This window comes from Equus caballus, chromosome 11, assembly GCF_041296265.1.
Source record: "Equus caballus isolate H_3958 breed thoroughbred chromosome 11, TB-T2T, whole genome shotgun sequence".
Lineage (NCBI taxonomy): Eukaryota > Metazoa > Chordata > Mammalia > Perissodactyla > Equidae > Equus > Equus caballus.
Genome location: NC_091694.1, coordinates 21175631 through 21195883, shown reverse-complemented (window position 1 = coordinate 21195883; position 20253 = coordinate 21175631). Strand labels below are relative to the sequence as shown.

At 61.1% G+C, this 20253-nt stretch overlaps 2 protein-coding genes across 3 annotated transcripts; both read right to left on the bottom strand.

Moving 5' to 3' along the window:
• Nucleotides 1-485: 485 nt before the first annotated feature.
• Nucleotides 486-7903, bottom strand: KRT17 (keratin 17). Of its 2 annotated transcripts, XM_070225646.1 has the most exons (9): nucleotides 7772-7903; nucleotides 5848-6632; nucleotides 4689-4771; nucleotides 4123-4279; nucleotides 3355-3516; nucleotides 2626-2751; nucleotides 2313-2533; nucleotides 2197-2222; nucleotides 486-735 (listed from the first exon to the last, which is right to left on the bottom strand). In XM_070225646.1, the coding sequence occupies exons 2-9, from the start codon at nucleotides 6277-6279 to the stop codon at nucleotides 641-643; spliced, it is 1302 nt and encodes a 433-aa protein (XP_070081747.1). In that variant the 5' UTR covers nucleotides 6280-6632; nucleotides 7772-7903; the 3' UTR covers nucleotides 486-640. The 2 variants fall into 2 exon arrangements, with proteins under 2 accessions (XP_070081747.1, NP_001333122.1); NM_001346193.1 differs by lacking the exon at nucleotides 7772-7903 and having other exon boundaries at nucleotides 490-735; nucleotides 5848-6344.
• A 328-nt stretch (nucleotides 7904-8231) lies between these two features.
• KRT42 (keratin 42) lies at nucleotides 8232-18538 on the bottom strand. Its single transcript, XM_014736774.3, has 8 exons — nucleotides 14910-18538; nucleotides 12474-12556; nucleotides 12190-12346; nucleotides 10887-11048; nucleotides 10223-10348; nucleotides 9739-9959; nucleotides 8654-8703; nucleotides 8232-8541 (listed from the first exon to the last, which is right to left on the bottom strand). Exons 1-8 carry the CDS (start codon nucleotides 15372-15374, stop codon nucleotides 8444-8446), a joined length of 1362 nt encoding a protein of 453 aa, XP_014592260.1. The 5' UTR covers nucleotides 15375-18538; the 3' UTR covers nucleotides 8232-8443.
• Between the last annotated feature and the right edge of the window lie 1715 nt (nucleotides 18539-20253).

Below are 20253 nucleotides of genomic sequence, written 5' to 3'. Positions count from 1 at the left end.
CTCCCCTCTCAGTCCTTGCTCACCCCCTGCCCCCTCTCAGAGGAGGGCACGGCCCCCAGGACCCTGGGAAGCACTCGGTTGGATGAGTCATCCCTCAGGGGTCTGGCTCCCACACCTGAGAACTTCTTGTCCATTTAGTCACAGGAAAAAGAGGCTTAGCAAGGGGGTGTGACTGCCCGAGGTCACAGACCTACTTATAGGGCAAGAAGAGGCCACCTAAGACCCCCTCTGATGTGGTGACCCCACCCTGGGTCTGGCACTGCCTGGACCACCTTGCCTTGGATCCCTGGGCCTTGGGAGATGCAAAGTGCCCCCTGCCCCCAGCTCTGCCCAGCCCTACTCTTTACTAAGATGGTCTGTGATGACCTGACCTCCAAGCCAACAATAGTGGGTGTCCATGGACTCCACCTCTGCCTCCTGTGCCCCCAGGTTCACCCATTTCTCACTGGGGCCCACCTCAGTGGCCACGATCAGGATGCATTCCGTGAGTGAGTCAACAAGCTTTATTGATCAGGCAGAGGAGTGTGGGAAGGGATCGAAGGGGTGGGGAGGGGGCTGTGGCTGGGGAGGCCAGTGGCTGCAGGGCTGACGGGGGCTGCCGCCTCCCTGCCCCTGGGGGCTGGCTGGGGGAGCTGAGTCTTCAGTGGGTGGTCTGGTGGACCTGCTCTCGGGAGGAAATGACCCTGCCGTCCTGGACCTCTTCCACAATGGTGCGCACCTGGCGGGTGGTCACGGCTGCAAGAGACAGACACGGGAGGTGGGCAGGGGCCAAGAGACCTTCGCTCAACCCCCAGCCCCCAGATTGGAGCCTGCTTTCTCCCCCACAGCCGCTCGGTGTCCAGGCCTCTCCTGGCCCCTCAACATCACAGCTACACCTCTCCCTCCTGTCCTTGCCACTCATTCCCCACTTCTATCCTGTCCCTCTTCTGGTGTCCGGGAGTGAGTCCTGCCTCCAGATGAGTCGCTTGATGCTGACCCACTGAGTCCTTCTGCAAGAGACGCACCAAGCAGCCTGGGCACTACAGCAAACGGGGTCTACCTCCATTTCTCTGCAGTCCCGAGGGTGAGGACTGTGCTCCTGTCTCCCCCATCAGACTGCGATCTCCAAGACAAGAACCTGGTCCCCATCACCCCCAGTAGGCTAGACACCCCAGGGCTAAGATCTTATCCTCCCCCAGGCTGGGATCTGGAGGACAAGGACCGAGTCTCTTTCTCCCATCAGACTAGAGACCCCAGAGACAGGACTGCTTTGCTCATCTGTAGAGTCTCCAGTGATGAGGATTTTAGGCTGGTTAATTTTAAAACTGCAGATGAGAAGCAGGCTCCGAGCAGTGGAATTTGCTTGCCCTTTGTTGGGAGGCATTTGCATTTGTGGGGAGAAGCTCCATCTGTGGAGATGCCTCCCTCTCTGTGCCAGGGGGAAGGGGGATGGCCTTGTCTCTGGAAACTCTTAATGCAGAAGGCAAGAACTTAAGTTGGTTACTGTCTGGCAACCTCATGTAACTGATTTAGGGTGGTGGCTTCTGGCCTTTACTTAATCCGATTTGATTCTTATCTAAAAGTTGTGGGACCACCCGATGGCCAGACCCCACCTGCACTGATACCATTTTAACTTTTTTCCATGTTCTTTCCTCTGTCTTGTAAAGAGATGGCTCACATACCTATGCCTTAAATTTAGCCTTACTCTCCAGCCATGTTTGCAGCAGTAGCGGGAGCAGCACCTCCTCCTGCCCGTGGGCCCTGTTCCCACGCAGCAGCCTGACTGCCCATGGGTCCTGTCCCCATGCTACTCCACACTATTCTCTAAATAAAAGAGCCCTACTGCCAGATCTTGAGAGTCCAAGAAATCTTTCTTTCGACTCCTCGGCTCACCGACCCCGCATCATCAAGAGCAAGGATCATGAGACTGTGTCCCTATCTCCCCATCAGAGGAGAGTCTCCAGAGCTAAGACGATGTCTCCCCTGTCCGACTAGGATCTCTAGGGTAAGGACCATCTCCCTGCCCCGCCCCCATCAAACTCCCTCATCTGGTTCCCCTGAGCATGGACCCTGAGCCCTAACGGGTCCCTTCCCCCCTCCCCACCCCTTTTGAGGATCAGCCATCATTTCCTGGAGCTCCTGGGGACCCTCCCCCAGCAATGTGCAGATGGATGGCCTGACCCATGCAGCTCCGCCCTCAGCTACCAAGATCCTTACGTTCTCTGGGCTTGTACTGAGTCAGGCTGCAAAAAAAACAGAGAGGAGATTAGATGTGGGTCTGAGAGCCCCACCCTTGCCCCTGGCCCCAGCCCTGGCCCAGGGCCCCCACTCACTGGGCATCCTCTCCCTCCAGCAGGCGGCGGTAGGTGGCGATCTCCTGCTCCAGCCGCGTCTTCACATCCAGCAGGATCTTGTATTCCTGGTTCTGCTGCTCCATCTCGCAGCGCAGCTGGGCCAGCTGCTCCTCCACACCGCCGATCAGCCCCTGGATCTGGGACAGCTGCACGCAGTAGCGGTTCTCTGTCTCCGCCAGGCTGCCCTCCAGGGATGCTTTCTACAGGAGGGTAGGAGGAGCAGAGGTGAGTGAGGGTGGTCAGGGCCCCCTCCAGGACGCTGGGCACACCCCAGGCCTGGCTGCACCCCTACCATGCTGAGCTGGGACTGCAGCTCGATCTCCAAGGCCTGCACCGTGCGCCGGAGCTCCGAGATCTCACTCTTGCCGCTCTGCACCAGCTCGCTGTTGGTGGCCACCTCGCGGTTCAGCTCCTCTGTCTGCAGAAAAGACACAGGACAGTGCAGCATGAGCCTGGGATCCCTCTTCCAAGTCAGACGACTCCATGGTCTCCACATGCTCAGCCCCTTCTGTGCCCAGACCCAGCACTCCCCATAACACCCCTGACCATGGTCACCTTCCTGACCTCCCCTGGGCCCCTCAGGCCTCCTCCCAAACCTCACTGTGGGAGCCGTGCCTTCTCAGCAGCTTCCCACTTCCCAAAGCCCAGAAGCCTTTGAAATGATGTTGAGTTTTATCTTTCATCCCTACAAGTGGAAGGCACAAGAGTAGGAAACTCGAGAACCAGCCAGGACAGGGGCCCAGACCCTGGTGCTGGTTCCTGACTTCCTGACGGAGAGGCAGAAGCTCCCAGGGTCTTTACCCTTTGGCTTCATTCCTGAGGGGCTCCCCTCCCATCCCCCAGATCCAAGCTTTAGCCAGGCTCTAGGCTTGTAGATGCAGAGGGTGACACCAAAACCCCTGGGGTCCCTGCAGCTCCCTGAGGATAGGCCAGCCCAAGATGCCAGGCGCTCGGCTGACTGTCAGGACTCAGTCCTTAAACCCCACAGCCTGGGAGAGGCCTCTGGCACGCGTGGCCCCACCTTGCTGAAGAACCAGTCCTCCGCGTCCTTGCGGTTCTTTTCCGCCATCTTCTCGTACTGGTCGCGCATCTCGTTCAGGATGCGGCTCAGGTCCACGCCAGGGGCCGCGTCCATCTCCACGTTGATCTCACCGCCCACCTGTCCTCGCAGGGCGTTCATCTCCTGTGGGGGATGGAGATTGTGGGGGTGGGCATCCGGGCCTATCCTGACCTCTCACTCCCAACCCTTCCCACACAAGCTCTCCAGACCCCTCCCGAGGAGTCCTTCATTCTGCCTATCCTCTCCCCTCTGACCCTCCTAAAAACTTTCGTCGTCTGCTCTGTAAGGGCTCTGCCTCCACCATCAGACTGGGAGCTGCCTGTGTCTCCCCCTTAGACTAAGGGCTCTCCAAAGATAAAATCTAATTCTTAGGTCTGTGCCCCCAAAATATCCCCTCTAATTTCCAAACTTCTACATAGGGCCCAGATTCGAGGATTTGAACTGAGACAAGGAGGAGACCACCTCGCTTATCCCCTGTCCTTGTGAGGGAGGCCAGATGGGCAGAAGAGGCGTTTGCAGGCCCCTGGGAGGTTCCCTGGATGCAGGGAAGCAAGGTGGCACATGGAGGAGGCTGCCCTGACTCTGGCTCTGCAGACAGGGCAGCCCCGTAAGGTGACCAGCTCTGGTGCACCTGCTCTGCTGTCTTCCCACGGCCTCAGCCTTGGCCCAGCCCCAGAGCCCTGCCACCCGCTCCACAGCCTCTTTGACCTGCTGCCTGGGGTGCCCCACCTCCTCATGGTTCTTCTTCATGTAGGCCAGCTCCTCCTTGAGGTTCTCAATCTGCATCTCCAGGTCGGCTCTGGCCAGGGTCAGCTCGTCCAGCACCCTGCGCAGGCCGTTGATGTCGGCCTCCACGCTCAAGCGCAGGGCCTGCTCCGTCTCGAACCTGCAAAGGGAACCAGAGACTTCAGACTAGATGCTTGGACTGGTAGAGCCAGGACCTGGCCCTCATCCCGCCTCCACCAGAGCTCTAAGGGCTTGTAAGGAATGATGAGGGGATGGAGTGGAAGCAAATTCTAGCCTGTCCCTGGGGCCCCTGGGACCCCACAAAAGGCAAGGCCCCACACCCACCCAGCATCCTTGCTTCTCTCCTCTCTGCCTCCTGCCTCCCTCTCTTCCATCACTTGCCTAAGCCCAGTGACCATCAGAATTTGCTGCATCCTGGACTAAGAGGTAGGCTCTTAGCTCCTGGGACTTGCCCACCCCTAACTCCTGGCCCTTGCCACAAGCAACCGAGGAGTCCTGGGGTGGAGAGGGGTGCCCCAGCTCCTCCCCAGCCCACTGGTAGGGCTCACTTGGTGCGGAAGTCATCAGCAGCCAGACGGGCATTGTCGATCTGCAGGTGGATACTGGCATTGTCCACGGTGGCCGTGAGGATCTGGAGAGAAGAGAGAGTAGTCAGGTCATTGGGTGTGGGCACCTCAGCCCAGACCAGGGTTCTGAGATGAGTCTTCCTGGCCCAGGGGCCAGGATGCAGCTGCCTTCTCCAAGAAGGTTCCCCTCCCCCCCCCCCAGCCTCTCCCCTTTACTGTGCTGCAGTGGTTGGCAGGGGCCAGGCCAGCAGGAGTCTGATGCCCTGAAACTTACCTCCCCTGCCCCCAGGACCTGCCTCCCCCGACACAGACCCCCAGGCCAGGCTCTACCTTAAACAAGAGGAGGCATTCGAGTGCCCAGCTGGGAATTCGGAGAGCCAGAGCGGAATGGGAGAATGGCCCCAGGGCAGAACCCCAGAAAGATGAGGAGATGTGGGCACCCCCTCCTTTTACAGTTGGGGAGATGGTACCTCTGAGAGACTCCCCAAAAAGGAAGTTAAGGAGCCCTCACCAAAGAGCATTTCCAAATCAGAAGCCATGAGCCCCACTAAACCCTAACCCCGGGCCCCCGCAGGCAGCCCTGCACCCCCCCCCCCCAGGTTTGCTGAGCCCATTCTTGAGGAGGCAGCAGGAGGGATGGAGAAGCCAGAAATATCCCCAAATAAGGCACACAAGAGGCCTCCTGAGGGCCCGCCCCCTCTCTCCAGCCTCCTCCCAGCAGGTGTCATCAGGAGCTCACTCAGACCCTTCACCCTGCCATCGCCCAGAATCCCCCTCTTACTCCAAGGAGAGAGGTGCCCACATATCTGGCCACCCCATGGGCCCAGCCTTCCACATGCATTCACTCATCCTATAACCACATGAGGTGGCAAGAAGCTCTGTGATGAGGAAACTGAGCTCAAAGGAGCTCCTCAAAGCCTGCTTGTCCCTGGTCCAGGCTGCTGCCCACGATAAAGGGAAATGTGGGCCACATAGTGCTGCCAAGGTGGACTCCCAGAGGCCAAGCTGGCGCCAAGCAGTCCTTGGCTCCCCAAGACCCTATTGCTGCCCCCAGGCTGGACTCTAGGCCTTGGTCAAGGGCAGGAGGTGAGGAAGGAGAAGTCCTGCCCCTCCCAGGCCCCCTCTCACCAGCAGGCCCTACCTTGTTCTTCAGGTCCTCGATGGTCTGGAAGTAGGGGCTGTAGTTGGGGGCGGGCCCCGGGGCCTGCTTCTGGTACCAGTCACGGATCTTCACCTCCAGCTCGGTGTTGGCCTCCTCCAGGGCACGCACCTTGTCCAGGTAGGAGGCCAGGCGGTCGTTGAGGTTCTGCATGGTAGCCTTCTCACTCCCCGCCAGCAGCCCATCAACACCACCAAAGCTGCTGCCATAGCCACCGCCAGAGCCGAAGCTGTAGCAGCTGGAATAGCTGCTGCCCCCAAGGGCACTGCCCAGGCCACCAGCAGACCCCAGCCTGCAGGAGCCGGCACCCAGGCTGCCAGACAGCCGGCAGGAGGTGCGGGATGAGCCGCCCCCCAGGCCAGAGGAGCCCTTGATGGAGCTGGAGGAGGTGAACTGGCGGATGGTGGTGGTCATGCTGGCAACAGCAGGCGGCAGTCAGGCACGGAGCAGAGCAAGAGGGTTCGAGAGGAGAGAGGCCCAAGGCACAGGTTGCTGCTGGGGCTCGCCTGCCTCCTTTATAGGCCAACCAGTGGGCGTAGCGATTACGGCAGGCTCGCTCCTCTGTTTCCATTCCCCTGGGCTTTCATCACCGCTGGCTGCCAGCCAGCTCCCAGGTGGCTGTGGGCCCCCTCCCCTCCCACCATTAGGGCTTTGCCTCATTTCTCCGAAGCCCCGTGCTGGGCGTCTGCATGTGCATGTGCGTGTCTCTGGTCTCAGGCCCGTCACCTGTGATTCAGGCAGGCCCTCCAGCTACGCTTTCCCATGACCTAATACGGAGAAGAGAAGAAGGCAGGACGTCACCGTCACTGGGCCCTCCCAGGCAGCTGCCACCCCAGCCCAGCCCTCCTGGACCTTGTGTCTGATGGGGAAGCAGGTTGGGGACCAGGCAGCCTCCAGGCTGAGGTTGCTCTCCTTCATCACACAGCACACCCCACACGGTGCTGGCCCTGGGCTGGGTGCTGGGGAGGCAGTGAGGACCAAGCCCCATCCTGCCTTGGAAACTGGCCCTAAACCCACCTGGCTCACCACATAACACCGTGACTCTGTCAAGTCTCAGATTACCACCCCATTTCACAAGTAAAGGAAATTGGGGCTCAGACAGGGTGGTGTCCCACGGCCCCACCTAACTCCAGAACTGAGCTGGCTGGCTACACCCTTTGTACCCCCGTGCCACAGCCCCCACAGCCCTCCCCCCGGGCCCTGGGCGCACCATCCCCTTCTGCAGAGCCCTGACCCAGGCAAGCACTCCAGGGACTGTGAACCCATCTGGCCAGCTTTCTGACCCTGCCCCCATCCCTGGGACCACCGGTGACTCAGTCTCCTCTTCTAACCTTTCCCCAACCCCTCTTACAGGTGGGCGTCCTCGGCTAGGGTGGGCAAAGAGGAGCTTAGCTGTAGGTGGGGAAACGGCAGGCTGGGAGGGAAGCTTGGTGGTAAAGGGGGCTGAAAGAGCTGTGAGGGGCACCCCCTTTCCACCCTTCCTACCCCTCCTGTACCCCAAGAGGCCTCAGGGCGAGGCGAGGGGCATACAGCTCAGGTCCCAGCCAGCTGGAAACTGCCCAAGAAGGGGGTCTTCCTGAGACCCCACCAGCAGTCCCCCTCCCCAGTAACCTCCCACAAAGCGCACCCCCCCCCCCCAGATCCCTGATGTGCCCCGCAGGACAGGTCGTGTGTCTGCCCACCACCCCCAGCCCAGCCCTGGGTCCCAGGGTCCCGGCAGGCCCACTGGGCAGAATGTAGTCGTGTCTCAGACTGCTGATGGCTTCCACTTCCCAGACAGGCCCAGACAGCCCCGGCCAGCAGCTGAGAGAGATTCTCCAATAGCCCAGCCCGCTGCCAAGCCATCAAAGCAAACAGGACGCCCCCCACGCTCACAGGCACAGCAGCCACCCCGCCCCACACACACCTCGGAGCCAGGCAGAGCCAGTCTGGTTTCCTGGGCTGGCTGTGCCGCTGCCACCGGCTCTCCTTGCCCTGGACCACTCCTTGAGAAAGCCCCCTGCCCAGCCCCTCTCCCTCTGATCTTGAATCTGGATCTGCCCCGGGACGAGGCAGGGAGTGCTCTATAACTGGCGTGGTTCCCCAGAAAATCTATGGGGCCCTCCCAGGGACCAGTCACAGGCCATGGGAACCCTGGGGACTGATTCTTAGAAACTTTCCCAGCCTGATGGCCTGTTCTAACCCTTCACCCTCAATCCTTCTGCCTCCTTCCCTCTGGGCCTCCCAGGAGCCCCAGGCCTGGAGGGGAGTGGGCAGAACAGGGTGGCAGGTGACAAGCGCCACCCAAACACTCCACAGACCCCCCTCCCTCCAATCCCTCTGCCATATTGTCCCAAGCCAAGGACCAGACCAGAGCACACGAGGCATTGACCTTCTGGCAAAGCTTTAATAGCAGTCACTGGGGCAAACCCAGGAGGCCCCCTGGGTGAGGGGCTGCAGGAAGCAGGTACAGAAAGGCAACAGCTCTTGGGTGGGGGCCCAGACCGGTAGTTGGGGCACAGCAGTAGCACACTGGGAGCTGGAGGCGATGGCTGCCCCTTGACCTTCAAGGCTGGGGTGTTGCAGGTGAAAAGGGGCTTCAGTGGGTGGAGCGGTGGACCTGCTCGCGGGTGGAGACCACCTTGCCATCCTGGACTTCCTCCACGATGGTGCGCACCTGGCGGCTGGTGACCGAGGCTGCGGGCCGTGGAGGAGGGGGCACAGGGAACCTCAGGCCAGAGCCCCTCCCGCAGTCTCCCACACTTAAGGGTCCTCAGCCTCTCCCCACTCCCTCTGGGCAGGCTCTTACCTTCCCGGGTGGGCTGTGAGGCCAGGGACGAGGAGTAATGGGTGGCCAGGCTGCAGGGAGAGGGGGACCTGTCAGCCCAGGGATGCCGGCAGGGAACCCAGCCCCTGGGAGCACTGCTGGGAGGAGGAGCAGCTGGGAGGCCAGGGGTGAGGGGAGAGAGGTCCCAGCAATCAGAGAGAAAGCACAGCTGGGAGTGCAGGGAAAAGCAGGGCAACCACAGGGTCAAAGGGCACAGGCCCAGCGCATAGGAGTAAGGAGAGAGCATCCCAACAGAAGACCGGAAGGCCGGGAGGCACTGCGGTTAACCAGGGATTTACAAGGAGAAGCTGAGCAAGTGGTTTTCCATATCCTGAAGGTCCCAACAAATAAACTCAATTAAAGCAGGAGATACTGTGTTTAGACTCTGGATGGACTTCACCATCATCAGGGAACAGAAGCTGGAATGCGTGACTAAGCATGGAGACTCCAGGACATTCTCAGCCCCCTTACACTAGGGGCCCATCAAGCTTCCCAGCTCCAAACCAGATTACCACCCACTCTGTTCCTTATCCCTCCTGGGTGATAGCATCACCAACCACACAGTCATTGGAACCAGAAACCCAGGGTCAGCATCACCCACTGCATGTGCTCATCAACACTTACGGAGTCCTGCCCACGAGCCACGCTCGCCCCCACGCTCAAGCTTCCAGCCCTGCTGTTTTTAGCTATAACACAGCTTCTGCTGCCTCACCTCCCTTTCCTCGCCCTCTGCCCCCAGCCACAGCAGGACTTCTCTGGCCTGACGCTGCCACAGCCTCCTCACAAGTCTCCCTGACCCCGCCCTGGCCCTCTGATCCATTTCTCCCTCTAAGCCATCCTGAGGATCATAACCCTCCATGGCTCCCCATTGCCTACAAGCTCCAGTCCAGATGCTTTCATTTGGCCTTCAGTGCTCCTCACAGTCAGACCCCGCCAGGGTTCTCAGTTTCACCTCCTGCGAAACCCCACACCTCCTCCTGGCCTTGGTGGGTGCTGTCCCTTCAGCTCAAACCTCTCTCCCTGGGTGAAGCGGCCCCCAGCCCACTGGAACAGGTGCCCCCACTCACTGGGCGTCCTCTCCCTCCAGCAGCCGGCGGTAGGTGGTAATCTCCTGCTCCAGCCGTGTCTTCACGTCCAGCAGCACCTTGTACTCATGGTTCTGGCGTTCCATGTCACAGCGCAGCTCGCACAGCTGCTGCTCAATGCTGCTGATGAGCCCCTGCAGCTGGGCCAGCTGGGTCCCATAGCGGGCCTCAGTCTCTGCCAGGCTGCCCTCCAGCGATGATTTCTGTGGGCCAAGGCATAGGCAGCTGGCTGAGACTGAGCTCGGACCCTTCCTTCCCCACAGTGGAGCACCCATAGAGGGGCCCACCTGTGGGGTCGTGGGTTCTGCAGCGTGGCAGGGTCGTGACTGGGGCAGAGGGGGCCCCGAGCTGCCAAGTGTGAATGACACGCTGGGTGGGGACTCTCTGGTTCTCCCACTGGGGGTCCAAGAGGCTGGGCCCATCCTGGGGTGACAGACTCAGGGCAGGGAGGGGACGGAGGCCCTACCATGCTGAGCTGGGATTGCAGCTCGATCTCCAGGTTCTGCACGGAGCGGCGGAGCTCCGTGATCTCCGTCCTGCTGCTCTGCAGGGCCTCGGTGCTGGTGGCCACCTCCCGGTTCAGCTCCTCCGTCTGCAAGGCAGGGCGAGCCAAGGGGGCTGGGGGAGGCGTGCAGAGGACAGGAGCTGCCCATGAGCCCTCACCCCCCCACAACTGCTGTCCCAGGTCCTCCCTGGCCTCTGTGGGGCCCCACACACAGCGTGCCCCACTGGACCTGAGCAGAATCACCTTGCTTCACCGTCATCTGCACCTCTTACTACTGCCGAACTGCAGGCGCAGCTCAGAGCCAGGCGCCAGGCTTTACCCGTCCTGTGCCTATGACCATCCAGGACTGTAGATGCTCATGGGGAGTTTACTCAGGGCCGGAGTTATGCATCCAACACACACAGCCACACACAGCCAGCAAGGGGCCAGGAGACCTGACTCTGTTCTCCAGGCCCCAGTGAGGGTGTGTGACTTAAGGCCTCTGAGCCCCACAATCTGCCAGAAACACGAGGGATTGGTCCACCTGGCTTCCAAAGGTCCTTCCAGCTGGGACAGCCTGTGAGTCCACAAGTCTTCATTCAGCACACAGCACACATGCGCACACCTGCTCACGCGCGGCCCCCACCTTGCTGAAGAACCAGTCCTCCGCGTCTTTGCGGTTCTTCTCCGCCATCTTCTCGTACTGGTCGCGCATCTCGTTCAGGATGCGGCTCAGGTCCACGCCAGGAGCCGCGTCCATCTCCACGCTGACGTCCCCACCCACCTGGCCTCGAAGGGCGTTCATTTCCTGGGAAGAGAGGAGAGCGGGAGCTCACCCAGAGCTATCCTGGGGAGAGACCCTGGGGCCTGCCTTCTCTACCTCGGAGAGATGGGTGCAGATGACAGACAGACAGATACAGACAGACCAACAGCTCCTCACCCTGAAGGTGAGGCAGGTGTCATCATGTCCCAAACGTGCAGGCCTGTGGATATCAACCATCTCCCCAAAACACACTCAGGGTCCACCCCCAAGGTGTGCTGTGGCAGGAGAGATGGCAAATGCCCATCACGGTGGAGGACGAGCCAGGACAACCTCACTCACTGTCCTGACTGCCCACCTTGTCCCCCACCGCCAACCACACAGCACCAGCAGGGGAGCAGCCCTATGTCAGTATCGGCTGAGCCAGATCTCATCAAGAAATGATAAATTGCTGGGGGGGATGCAATTCACATAACCAGCCTCAAAGCCAGGTGGAGACACTTTCTGGGCACCTGCTACTTAGGACTAGGCTCCCCCAGCTCAGGCCAGCCCAGAGGTCGACTGAGAAGGAAGCCACAAGGCTCATTGGTCCCCCTACAAGGTCTTGGATCCCTGTCATTGGGTTGAGCCTTGAGGTCCCTGGGAATCGGGCACAAGAGGTGGCAGACCTGGTGGAGTCAGACCTGGGTGTGTTTACGGGTCAGACAGATGGGAGGGAAGACCGCTGTGCAGCCTTGAATAAATCCCTTAACCTCTCTGATCGCCAGTTTCTTCTCTGGTAGACGTAGGAAAGAGCTCCCTTCTCCCAGTGCTGCTGCTGGTATCAGCTAAGATAATTGCTGTGAATCACTTGCAATGTGCTGGGCAGATGCTCCTTGTTGTTATGACTATCGCTATTATCATTCATTATAATAATTAGCATGCGTGTTCTTAGACTGATTCGCTCATTAGATAGTTAACTGTCACCACGCAATGGACTGTGCCTCCAGGGACCAAAAAATGTATCTTTGTGGGGAAGAGGGCCCTCCAGGCCTCACCCAGGACCCTCTGGGGGTCTCCCAGGGTCAGACCAAGAGCCCACCAGAGACAGAAACTGGATTGAGAGCATGGCCCTGCCCAGGAAGTCTCGGGGGCCCCAGCCTCGCCTGTTCCCGGGCGAGTTTCTCCTGCTTTCCCGAGCTGGCCCCACCTCCTCGTGGTTCTTCCTCATGTAGGCCAGCTCCTCCTTGAGGTTCTCGATCTGCATCTCCAGGTCGGCTCTGGCCAGGGTCAGCTCGTCCAGCACCCTGCGCAGGCCGTTGATGTCGGCCTCCACGTTCATGCGCAGGGTCAGCTCCGTCTCGTACCTGGGCAGGAGGGAGGCGCAAGCCGTGGAGTGCCACGAGGACACCCCCTCGTGCACACAGAGGGCTCTGTGGTGTGCAGAGCCAGCCCCACTGCCAGCCCCCCAGGGCAGCCCCGAAGCCGACTCACTTGGTGCGGAAGTCGTCGGCTGCCAGGCGGGCATTGTCAATCTGCAGCACGAAGCTGGCATTGTCCATGGTGGCTGCCAGGATCTGGGGGACATGGTGGGCTCAGTGAGCAACACCCTCGGCAGCCCCGGGAAGGCCCTGCAACACCCCTCTCGCAGCCCTTTGGAGAACGGGCCCGAGTGAGGGAGATGCGGGTTCCTGGGGTCTCCTCCTCTGGGCACCCGGCTGGGGGGTTTCCCTGGGGGGCTCTCAGAGTGGTGAGGGCATGCTACCCAGGCACAGGAAACCATGATGCCAGGAGAGGGACCGATATGCACCCCTCTCCCACCATGGGGTCACTGCCTCAGCTGCCTGGACCTCACTCCCTCTTCCCCAACTAAATTCACCTCTAGGCTCAGTTACCACCCCCTCCGGGAAGCCCTCCTCGATGCCCTGCCATACCTCCTCCCTGCTGGTCTCTCTTTCACAGCACTTCCCCCAGTGCAATATTTCTATTATCCTTTTGGCTATTTCATCCTCCACTGCACCCTGGGCTGCAGGGGGACAAGGACACGTCTGTCTCATTCTCCTCGGAATCCCCTGCCCTGGGCACAGTGCCTGGCCCAGAGTCAACCCCAAGGAAATATTCATTTAATTAAGAGCTTAATTAATTAATTAATGAGGTTGTGACTGGCCCCACCTCAAACCCAGGACAAAGTTTTCTTTTCCCACAGGGTCATCCAGGAGGTTAAATGGGAACACAGGAGACAGGCTCTGGAGGGAGCAGAATATTGGTTATTATTATTGCTGCTGTTGTTATTATTGTGAGAAATGCCCAAGAGATGCTCCAATCTAGGGCCGCTGGGGGCGGAGGAGAGCGAGGCCCCTCCCCACTGCCCGGAGGGAACAGAGGGGAGGTCTCGGTGGAGGGGCAGATGAGCCGGGGAGAACCTGGAATTCTTGAGGGCCCAGGACTGAAATGTAGAAGGCAGAAGACGGGCAGCCCCAGGAGGCACACGCAGCTCCAGTGGCTCCTCCAGGGCCTCAGAGCCCGCTCGAGGCCCTAAGTTCTGCGAAGGGACCCCGGGTCAGGCCCTGTTTCCAGACTGAATCCGAGGGCCAGTTTGTTATTGTCCTTGGGCCTCAGTGGGCCCATCTATGGCCTGCAAACCCGCCCCCACCCACCTCCCTGCTCAGGAGGCTCACTGGGCCCAGCGAGGGGCAGTTGTGCAAACTCCCGGGAGGAGGGGGTGGTGACTCAGAGGCGCAGAGGCCTGGTGCAAGTGCACGGGGCTTGGCAGTGAGGAGCTGGCTGACCCCGAAGCTGGAACGGTGACTCACCGGGGCTCCCCTGGGTTCCCCCCTGCGCAGACCCAGCCCCATATCTGATCTGGCGCTCCCTGTGGCTCCGCTTCCCGGGGGAACCTGCAGGAATTCCCTGCCTGGTGGAGGCCCCGGGCAGGAGCAGGCAAGGCCCCTCGCAGGGCAGCACCAGGCCTGGTTCTGCACCAGGAAATAGCAGGCCTTGCTGTCTGGGGCCTCCACAACCTTCTCCCAAGCCCGGCTACCAGAGGTCCTTGACCTCTCACCTGCCTCTGGGGGCTGCAGCACTGTAGGACCCCCCCCCACCAGGGGCAGGGTTTGTGCAGAAGACCCAGGTGCCACATTTACAGAACGCCAAGGCTGTGTTCTTAGAAGTCGTGTGCATGTGTGTAACCTGTCTTCTCCAGCAAACTAAGTTAGAGAAATTCCTTCCCTTGGGAGCTTCCAGTCTGAATGGGAAGACACAGCTCCTTCCCTCAGGGATCCCCCCAGTCTGCAAGGGGAGACACAGCCCCTGCCCTCAAGAAGCCACAGAGTGACCATCGTGGAGCGAGATGGAGGACCCACAACGAAAGCAGCCACGAGAAAATGCCAGACTATGAAACCAGCACAGTGAACAGGGTGGAGGCAGAACTTCAAAGTGTTGAAGGGACCCCAAGATCTGGGGATAAAGCCCAGTGCCATCCATCCAGGAGGACTGCCTGGAAGAGGTGAGGCAGGAAGGGGGGCAGACCCAGCAGTGAATGGAATAGTGAGAAGGAGATCTCCAGCCTCACCTCCCAGCAGCCACACCAAACTCTTTCCCACTTCTTTGCCTTTGCCCAGCTGTTCCAGACCTTCCAGGCCACCTGCAGCCTTGCCTGCCCACTCCTCCATCACCCACCCCACCCACACTCCCCCAGAAAGGGAGAACTAACTCCGAGTGACCTCCTTGCGTGGGATGTCCTCCAGGCCTGGGACCAGTGACTGGCCCGGGGCTGCGTTCCAGAGCAAGTGAGAGAGTGAATGGATGAATGAATGAATAAAGGATGGAGACCTGGGACGGGGGAGAAATGTTCGCAAAGGTCCAAAGTTGGGACAGGGTGAGTCAGAAGCAGGTACTAAGGACAGAGGGCAGAGGGCAGGAAGCTCCCACCTTGCTTCGCAGCTCCTCGATGATCTTGAAGTAGTGGCTGTAGTCGCGGGCGGGGCTGGGCCCCTGCTTCTTGTACCAGTCTCGGATCTTCACCTCCAGGTCGGTGTTGGCCTCCTCCAGGGCGCGCACCTTCTCCAGGTAGGAGGCCAGGCGGTCGTTGAGGTTCTGCATGGTCTCCTTCTCGCCGCCCCCCAGCAGGGCATCCCCCACGCCAAAGCTGGAGCCGAAGCCCCCGCCCAGGTTGCAGGTGTAGCCCCCACTGTAGCCGCCTCCCAAGCCTGCCGAGAAGCGGGACGAGGTGACCGACGTGTTGCCAAGGCTGCCAGTTCCCAGGAAGCTGGGCGCCCTGCAGGCACCCCCGACATGGACTGAGGACACCCGAGAGAAACCCCCGCTGGGCATACACAGGCCCTTGAGGGAGCCGGAGGTTGAGAACTGACGGATGGTGGTGGTGGTGGCAGCCATGGTGTGCACAAGTCAGGAGCAGGGTCCAGTCTGGACAGAGACCCCGGGCAGCCCTTTATAACTGGGCTAAAGGGGGGCTGGGCCCCTGGCCCTTGAAGTCAGAGCCAAAACTCCAGCTGTGTAATTTGCTTCTGTTCCAGCGCCCAGGGCCTGGGGCTCAGGCTGGACACACTGAGTGCATCCCCCAGGTCCCCTCCCATGCCCGAGCCTGGCCTGGGCCTGGTGGCCTCTTAGCTGCCCATTGTCTGTTCAGAAACAAAGGTGGTGTTGGAGCCACAGCCCTAGGGTGGGGTGATCCTCCATCCTTGGCCGCAATTAGGCCGCTGAGCTCACTCTTGGGGGGAGTCTGGGGAACCCAGCCCCAGGAGTCAGGAAGGGCCTGGAACAAGCCTCCACAGGCCTAGAGCCCGGGGGCTGCTTTCGCCCCCCACCCAGCACTCCTGGGCCCCAGGGAGAAGGCGGAGAGATTCGACACCCTCCCCCAAGTACAACGTGGCCCTGAGGGAGCACCCCCCCACCCTCAGCCGAGGGGAGAAAAATCAGTCTCTGACAGCAGGGACCCCCAGCCATCTTGGGATGAGTCCAGGACTGTGGGAGGAGACACAGCCCTGGCCTGGAGGGGGTCCCCGTATCTGAGGGGAGCAGACACAGGCACTGACCTGAGGGAGATTTGTTTCCAAGCCTTGCAGGAAGTTAATACACGAGCATCAGTTTCCCCATTTGTAAAGTGGGGGTAATTCCCGCCCCCCATGGTCTTTGAGGGGGTATGGAGAGACAGTCACATCAGTCAAGCTGGTGCCGAGGGGGAGGAAGACACAGAGGGTGGGGTGACCACTCCCACTCATGCCCCAGGGCTTGGGAAAAGCCACCCCGAGGGGCCCCCAGATCTGTGTGGTGGGGTGCCCCTCCATCAGGGCCATGCCCTGGGGGGCCACCCTGCGAGGGAGGGCGCCAGCCCCCATCCTGGCAGCTGGCACCCACCTCCCGACAACGAGATTACCAGCCTAATCTCCGCGGCGCTAATGACTTAGGTGCTGCCAAGATGTTGGTGTCTGCACCGGGCCTGTCTCAGTGCCGAGCTTCCAGCGGCGGCCACGGGCAGGGGAGGGCGAGCCTGGCCCGGGGCGGCAGGCGTGCGGGTGGCCCAGGCTCTGGAGAGGCCCACACACGGGGACAGGGAGGGAGTCAGACTTTCCATGTGGGCTGGAGCTCCCAGGCTGAGGCTAGACTGCCGGAAGGACTTCCTGCCTAGCAAGTGGGTGGCCTCTCACCTGAAGGTGGCCCCTCGCTTGGAGAGTGGGGACAACATGATCTGTCTGGGAGAGAAGGGATGAGCCCCAACTTTATCCTGCTCCCACCCCAGCTGTGAAGTCTGGGGTTCCCAGAGCTGCTGGGGGTGGCGGGGCTCAAAGCCAAGGCTAGAGAGCCAGGGCAGACCACCAAGGCTCTTCCATGAGGTCAGATGTCAGGGAGGACTTCCGGGCACCCCAAGACCGTAGGAGAGGGAACCAATAGAACCTGGGGTCACCTGAGTGGGCCAGAGGCAGGCCCTGCCCCAGTCACCCACACAGGGAATGACAGGCGGTGAAGACCCTCACCATCCCTGCCGGAGCCACATTCCCCGGAACCCTCTCCCCAGAAGCTGGCTGCCCTCCTCCCTCAGGCAGGCCTCACTCGGCTCAAACGGGATGGCCGGACTTCCAGTGCTGAACCTGGCGCACAGTCAATTTAACCAAATTCAAATCTGGGCCTGGGAAGAGGGCCACCGCCCTCAGTGCCTCTCCCCAGAGCCCCCGCCTGCCCTCACCCCACTTCTAACTCCCTCAGACCTTAGTCTTGAGGCCCAGTTTGAAGGGGCAAAAGAGCTTACGAGCCTGGCTTCCTCCCTCTAGAATCACCAAAGCCTCACCCTACGTCACCACCATCTGCCCCTCACCCCGGGCGTCAGGCTGCACACTGCCGGCTGGGCCTCAGTTTCCCCACACCAGTGACTCCCAGGCCCTGTGCCTCTGCTCTTTGGAGATGCTGCTGCCTGTGGACCCCTCTGCCCCTCAACCCAGAAAGGCCTCGCTTGCTGAAGGCCCGGCCCAGCTCAGCCCCCTCCCCAAGGGCAAGGGCAGGGTGAGGCCCTAGGAAGGCCTCCCCAGCTCCCCAGAGTGTGTGGCCATCTCTGGCAGGGCCGAAGAACACCTGGACTTTCCTCCTACACAGCTCGGGGACAGCCCTTGCCAGATCTTCCCAACCACGGTGGGAGGAAACCGAGGCCCGGTGCTCCTGGGCGGCGGCCAGGCAGCAGAGCAGGCTGGGGCCAGGCTCCCTGGGGGGGAGGAAGGCCTGGCAGGAGCAGCCAGAGGGCTGCACAGAGGTCCTCTCAGCCATGACTCCTCCTGCCCGGGCCTGTCCTCCACCCCCGGCAGGGAGAGGCCCCGGGCCCACAGCCCCCGCTGTCGTCAGCAGCTTGGCCCACATAGGGGACGAGAGGAAAAGGAGGAAGAGATCAGCCCCAGAGGTTTCTGGGAGCCAAGCACAGAAGGAGAGGAGACAACAGGAGGCCCCCAGGGAGACAGCGGGGATGGCTTCCAACATCCCCCGGGGTCCTCAGGCCAGCCCCAGGCTCAACCACCCCACAAGCCCTGGATATCCTCCAGAGGTTGCTGAGAAGCCCATGTGCTGGAGCGTGGAGGGCGGACAGGCCCCACCTCAGAGCTGAGCAGGCCCAGGGAACTGGGGAGGGTCCCGGGTCTACACCACCCCCACAATGCTGACAGAAGGTGCAGGGTGAGGAGCAACCTGAGGTATACAGTGGATGTTCAACAGATGCATATTGACGTTGACACAGGTCATGACATATCTGCCCAGCTGACCTTGGCTCCTACAGATCCCCTAAGCATTAACCGTCCACCCCTGATCCCTTCCCAGAACCCAGGGCATGGCTTGTATGCAGCAGGCGCTCTGTAAGTGCTTGTTGAATTGTTAGAGACAGGGAGCCTGGGCCATGACTAGATGGCAACAGGGACCCAGGAAAGGAATACACTGCCACTTACCCTCCCCCCAAGGAAAAGGGTCCACATCAGGGGAGGTCAGGGAAAGCCAGAGTCCCAGGAGCCCAGAGGCAGGCTCCCAGCTTAGCTTGGCTTGGCTGATGAGAAGAGGACCCCAAATCCTTCAGGGGTCCCAAAGTCCCTCACTCCATCCCGGATCCCTGCCCCAGGGTGCCTGTCGGCTCCTTTCCATTCACCCCACAAACACGGAGCCCACTCTCACCTCTCACCTGCGGGCACCTTGCCCGGGATGGGAAAGGCAGGGCCAGCAAGGAACTCACAATGCCCTGCCGCCTACCTCATCCCAGAGCACTCCCCACCCCTGCCCAGCCATGCACCCTGCCCAGCCACACCTGCCCTCAGGGGGAATCTGCTTCTTCCTCTCTGCCGCCTGCCCAGATCCACCCACTAATGATTTGTGTCTGGCTCCAAAGGGGCCCCACCCTCCCCGGGGCAGCAGGAGATGCAGAACATTCCTGGGGCTCCCAGGAGCTTCCTCCAGAGTGGGAAGTCAGAGGCGGGGTCCCCCAGGGCCCCCTGCACACCCCAGGGGTTGCCAAGTGCGCCCTCCCCAGGGACAAGCAGACTCAGCCACCTCCCTCTGACAGGTTTCCAGGAACCATCGGCTTGGGGTGGACACAAGACATCAGATACAGTCACCTGGGGTCACCCCACACTTCCAGGCAGGGCCATCAGCTGCCCCGGGCCCCTCTCCAAAAAGGACCCTCCCCTGATGGAACCCAGGTCAGGAGAGGGCAAGGGAGGGCGGGCAGGAAGCAGCGGGAATGGGCGGGGAGGAAGTCGGGGAGCCTGGGAAGGGGAAGCGAGCGCTGAGGGAGGCATCCGTGGGAACTCCTGCTGCTGCCCACAGGCTGGAAGACTCCAGGAGACAGGACTGCATTCCTCCCTCAGCCTCCCCTTCCTCTTTCCACTCCCCCGCTTCCTTGGCTTAAGGGGGTATGGGGGAGGGTGAGAGGCAGCAGCCCAGGTAGGGTCCTCTTTCAGGCTGGCACCCCCCTTGGCCCTGCAGACCAGCTGAGGGGGCCCTGAGGGCGCCCCAGGACCCAGACCCTGCCTTCCGGACCCCGGCTTTCCAGGGTCCTCGGGCCAGCCCCACCTGCCGGCGCTGCTCTCTGCCCTCATGCCCTGCGAGGCTGGTGGCTCCGGCTCACTCACACTCATTGGGACCTGCTGTTTCTTCGGTGCCCTGGAGAGATTTCCTCCAGGGCAGCTGTGGCCCAGGTTCCCTGACAGAGGGGCTTGGTCTCCCCCCAGAGAGGATCCTTCCTCAGGGTAGCAGCTGTGCCTCCCCCTCACACTGGGAGCTCACTTGGGGTGGGGGCTGTGACTGCCTGTGTGAGCGTGGGGATGCTGAGCATGCCGGTCTCCTCCCTCCTTCACCTAACACAGCCGGCAGGAAGGGGGCTCTTGGCTCTTTGTCTCGGTGCATGACCACCCAGCCCACCACAGTGTGACCAAAAAGGGGGGACAGTCAGAGGATGACCTGGGGACGGAGAATCAGAAGGAGGACCAGGGGAGGAGGATCAGGGGAAGGAGGATCAGGGGAGGAGGACCAAGGGAGGGAGGAGCAGGGGAGGGAGGACTAGGGGAGGAGGATCAGGGGAGGGAGGACTAGGGGAGGAGGATCAGGGGAGGGAGGACTAGGGGAAGAGGACCAGGGGAGGGAGGACCAGAGGAGGGAGGACCAGGGGAGGGAGGACCAGGGGAGGGAGAACCAGGGGAGGAGGACCAGGGGAGGGAGGATCAGGGGAGGGAGGACCAGGAGAGGAGGACCAGGGGAGGGAGGATCAGGGGAGGAGGATCAGGGGAGGGAGGAC

Excerpts from the sequence above, each read along its gene's own strand:
- KRT42 (XM_014736774.3), bottom strand. The coding sequence starts at position 15,374 with ATGGCTGCCACCACCACCACCATCCGTCAGTTCTCAACCTCCGGCTCC. Across the intron at positions 12,557-14,909 it reads TCGAGGAGCTGCGAAGCAAG|ATCCTGGCAGCCACCATGGA; the intron begins GTGGGAGCTTCC and ends CATGTCCCCCAG. Across the intron at positions 11,049-12,189 it reads TGAGGAAGAACCACGAGGAG|GAAATGAACGCCCTTCGAGG; the intron begins GTGGGGCCAGCT and ends CTCTCTTCCCAG.
- KRT17 (XM_070225646.1), bottom strand. The coding sequence starts at position 6,279 with ATGACCACCACCATCCGCCAGTTCACCTCCTCCAGCTCCATCAAGGGC. Across the intron at positions 4,772-5,847 it reads TCGAGGACCTGAAGAACAAG|ATCCTCACGGCCACCGTGGA; the intron begins GTAGGGCCTGCT and ends TCTTCTCTCCAG. Across the intron at positions 3,517-4,122 it reads TGAAGAAGAACCATGAGGAG|GAGATGAACGCCCTGCGAGG; the intron begins GTGGGGCACCCC and ends CATCCCCCACAG.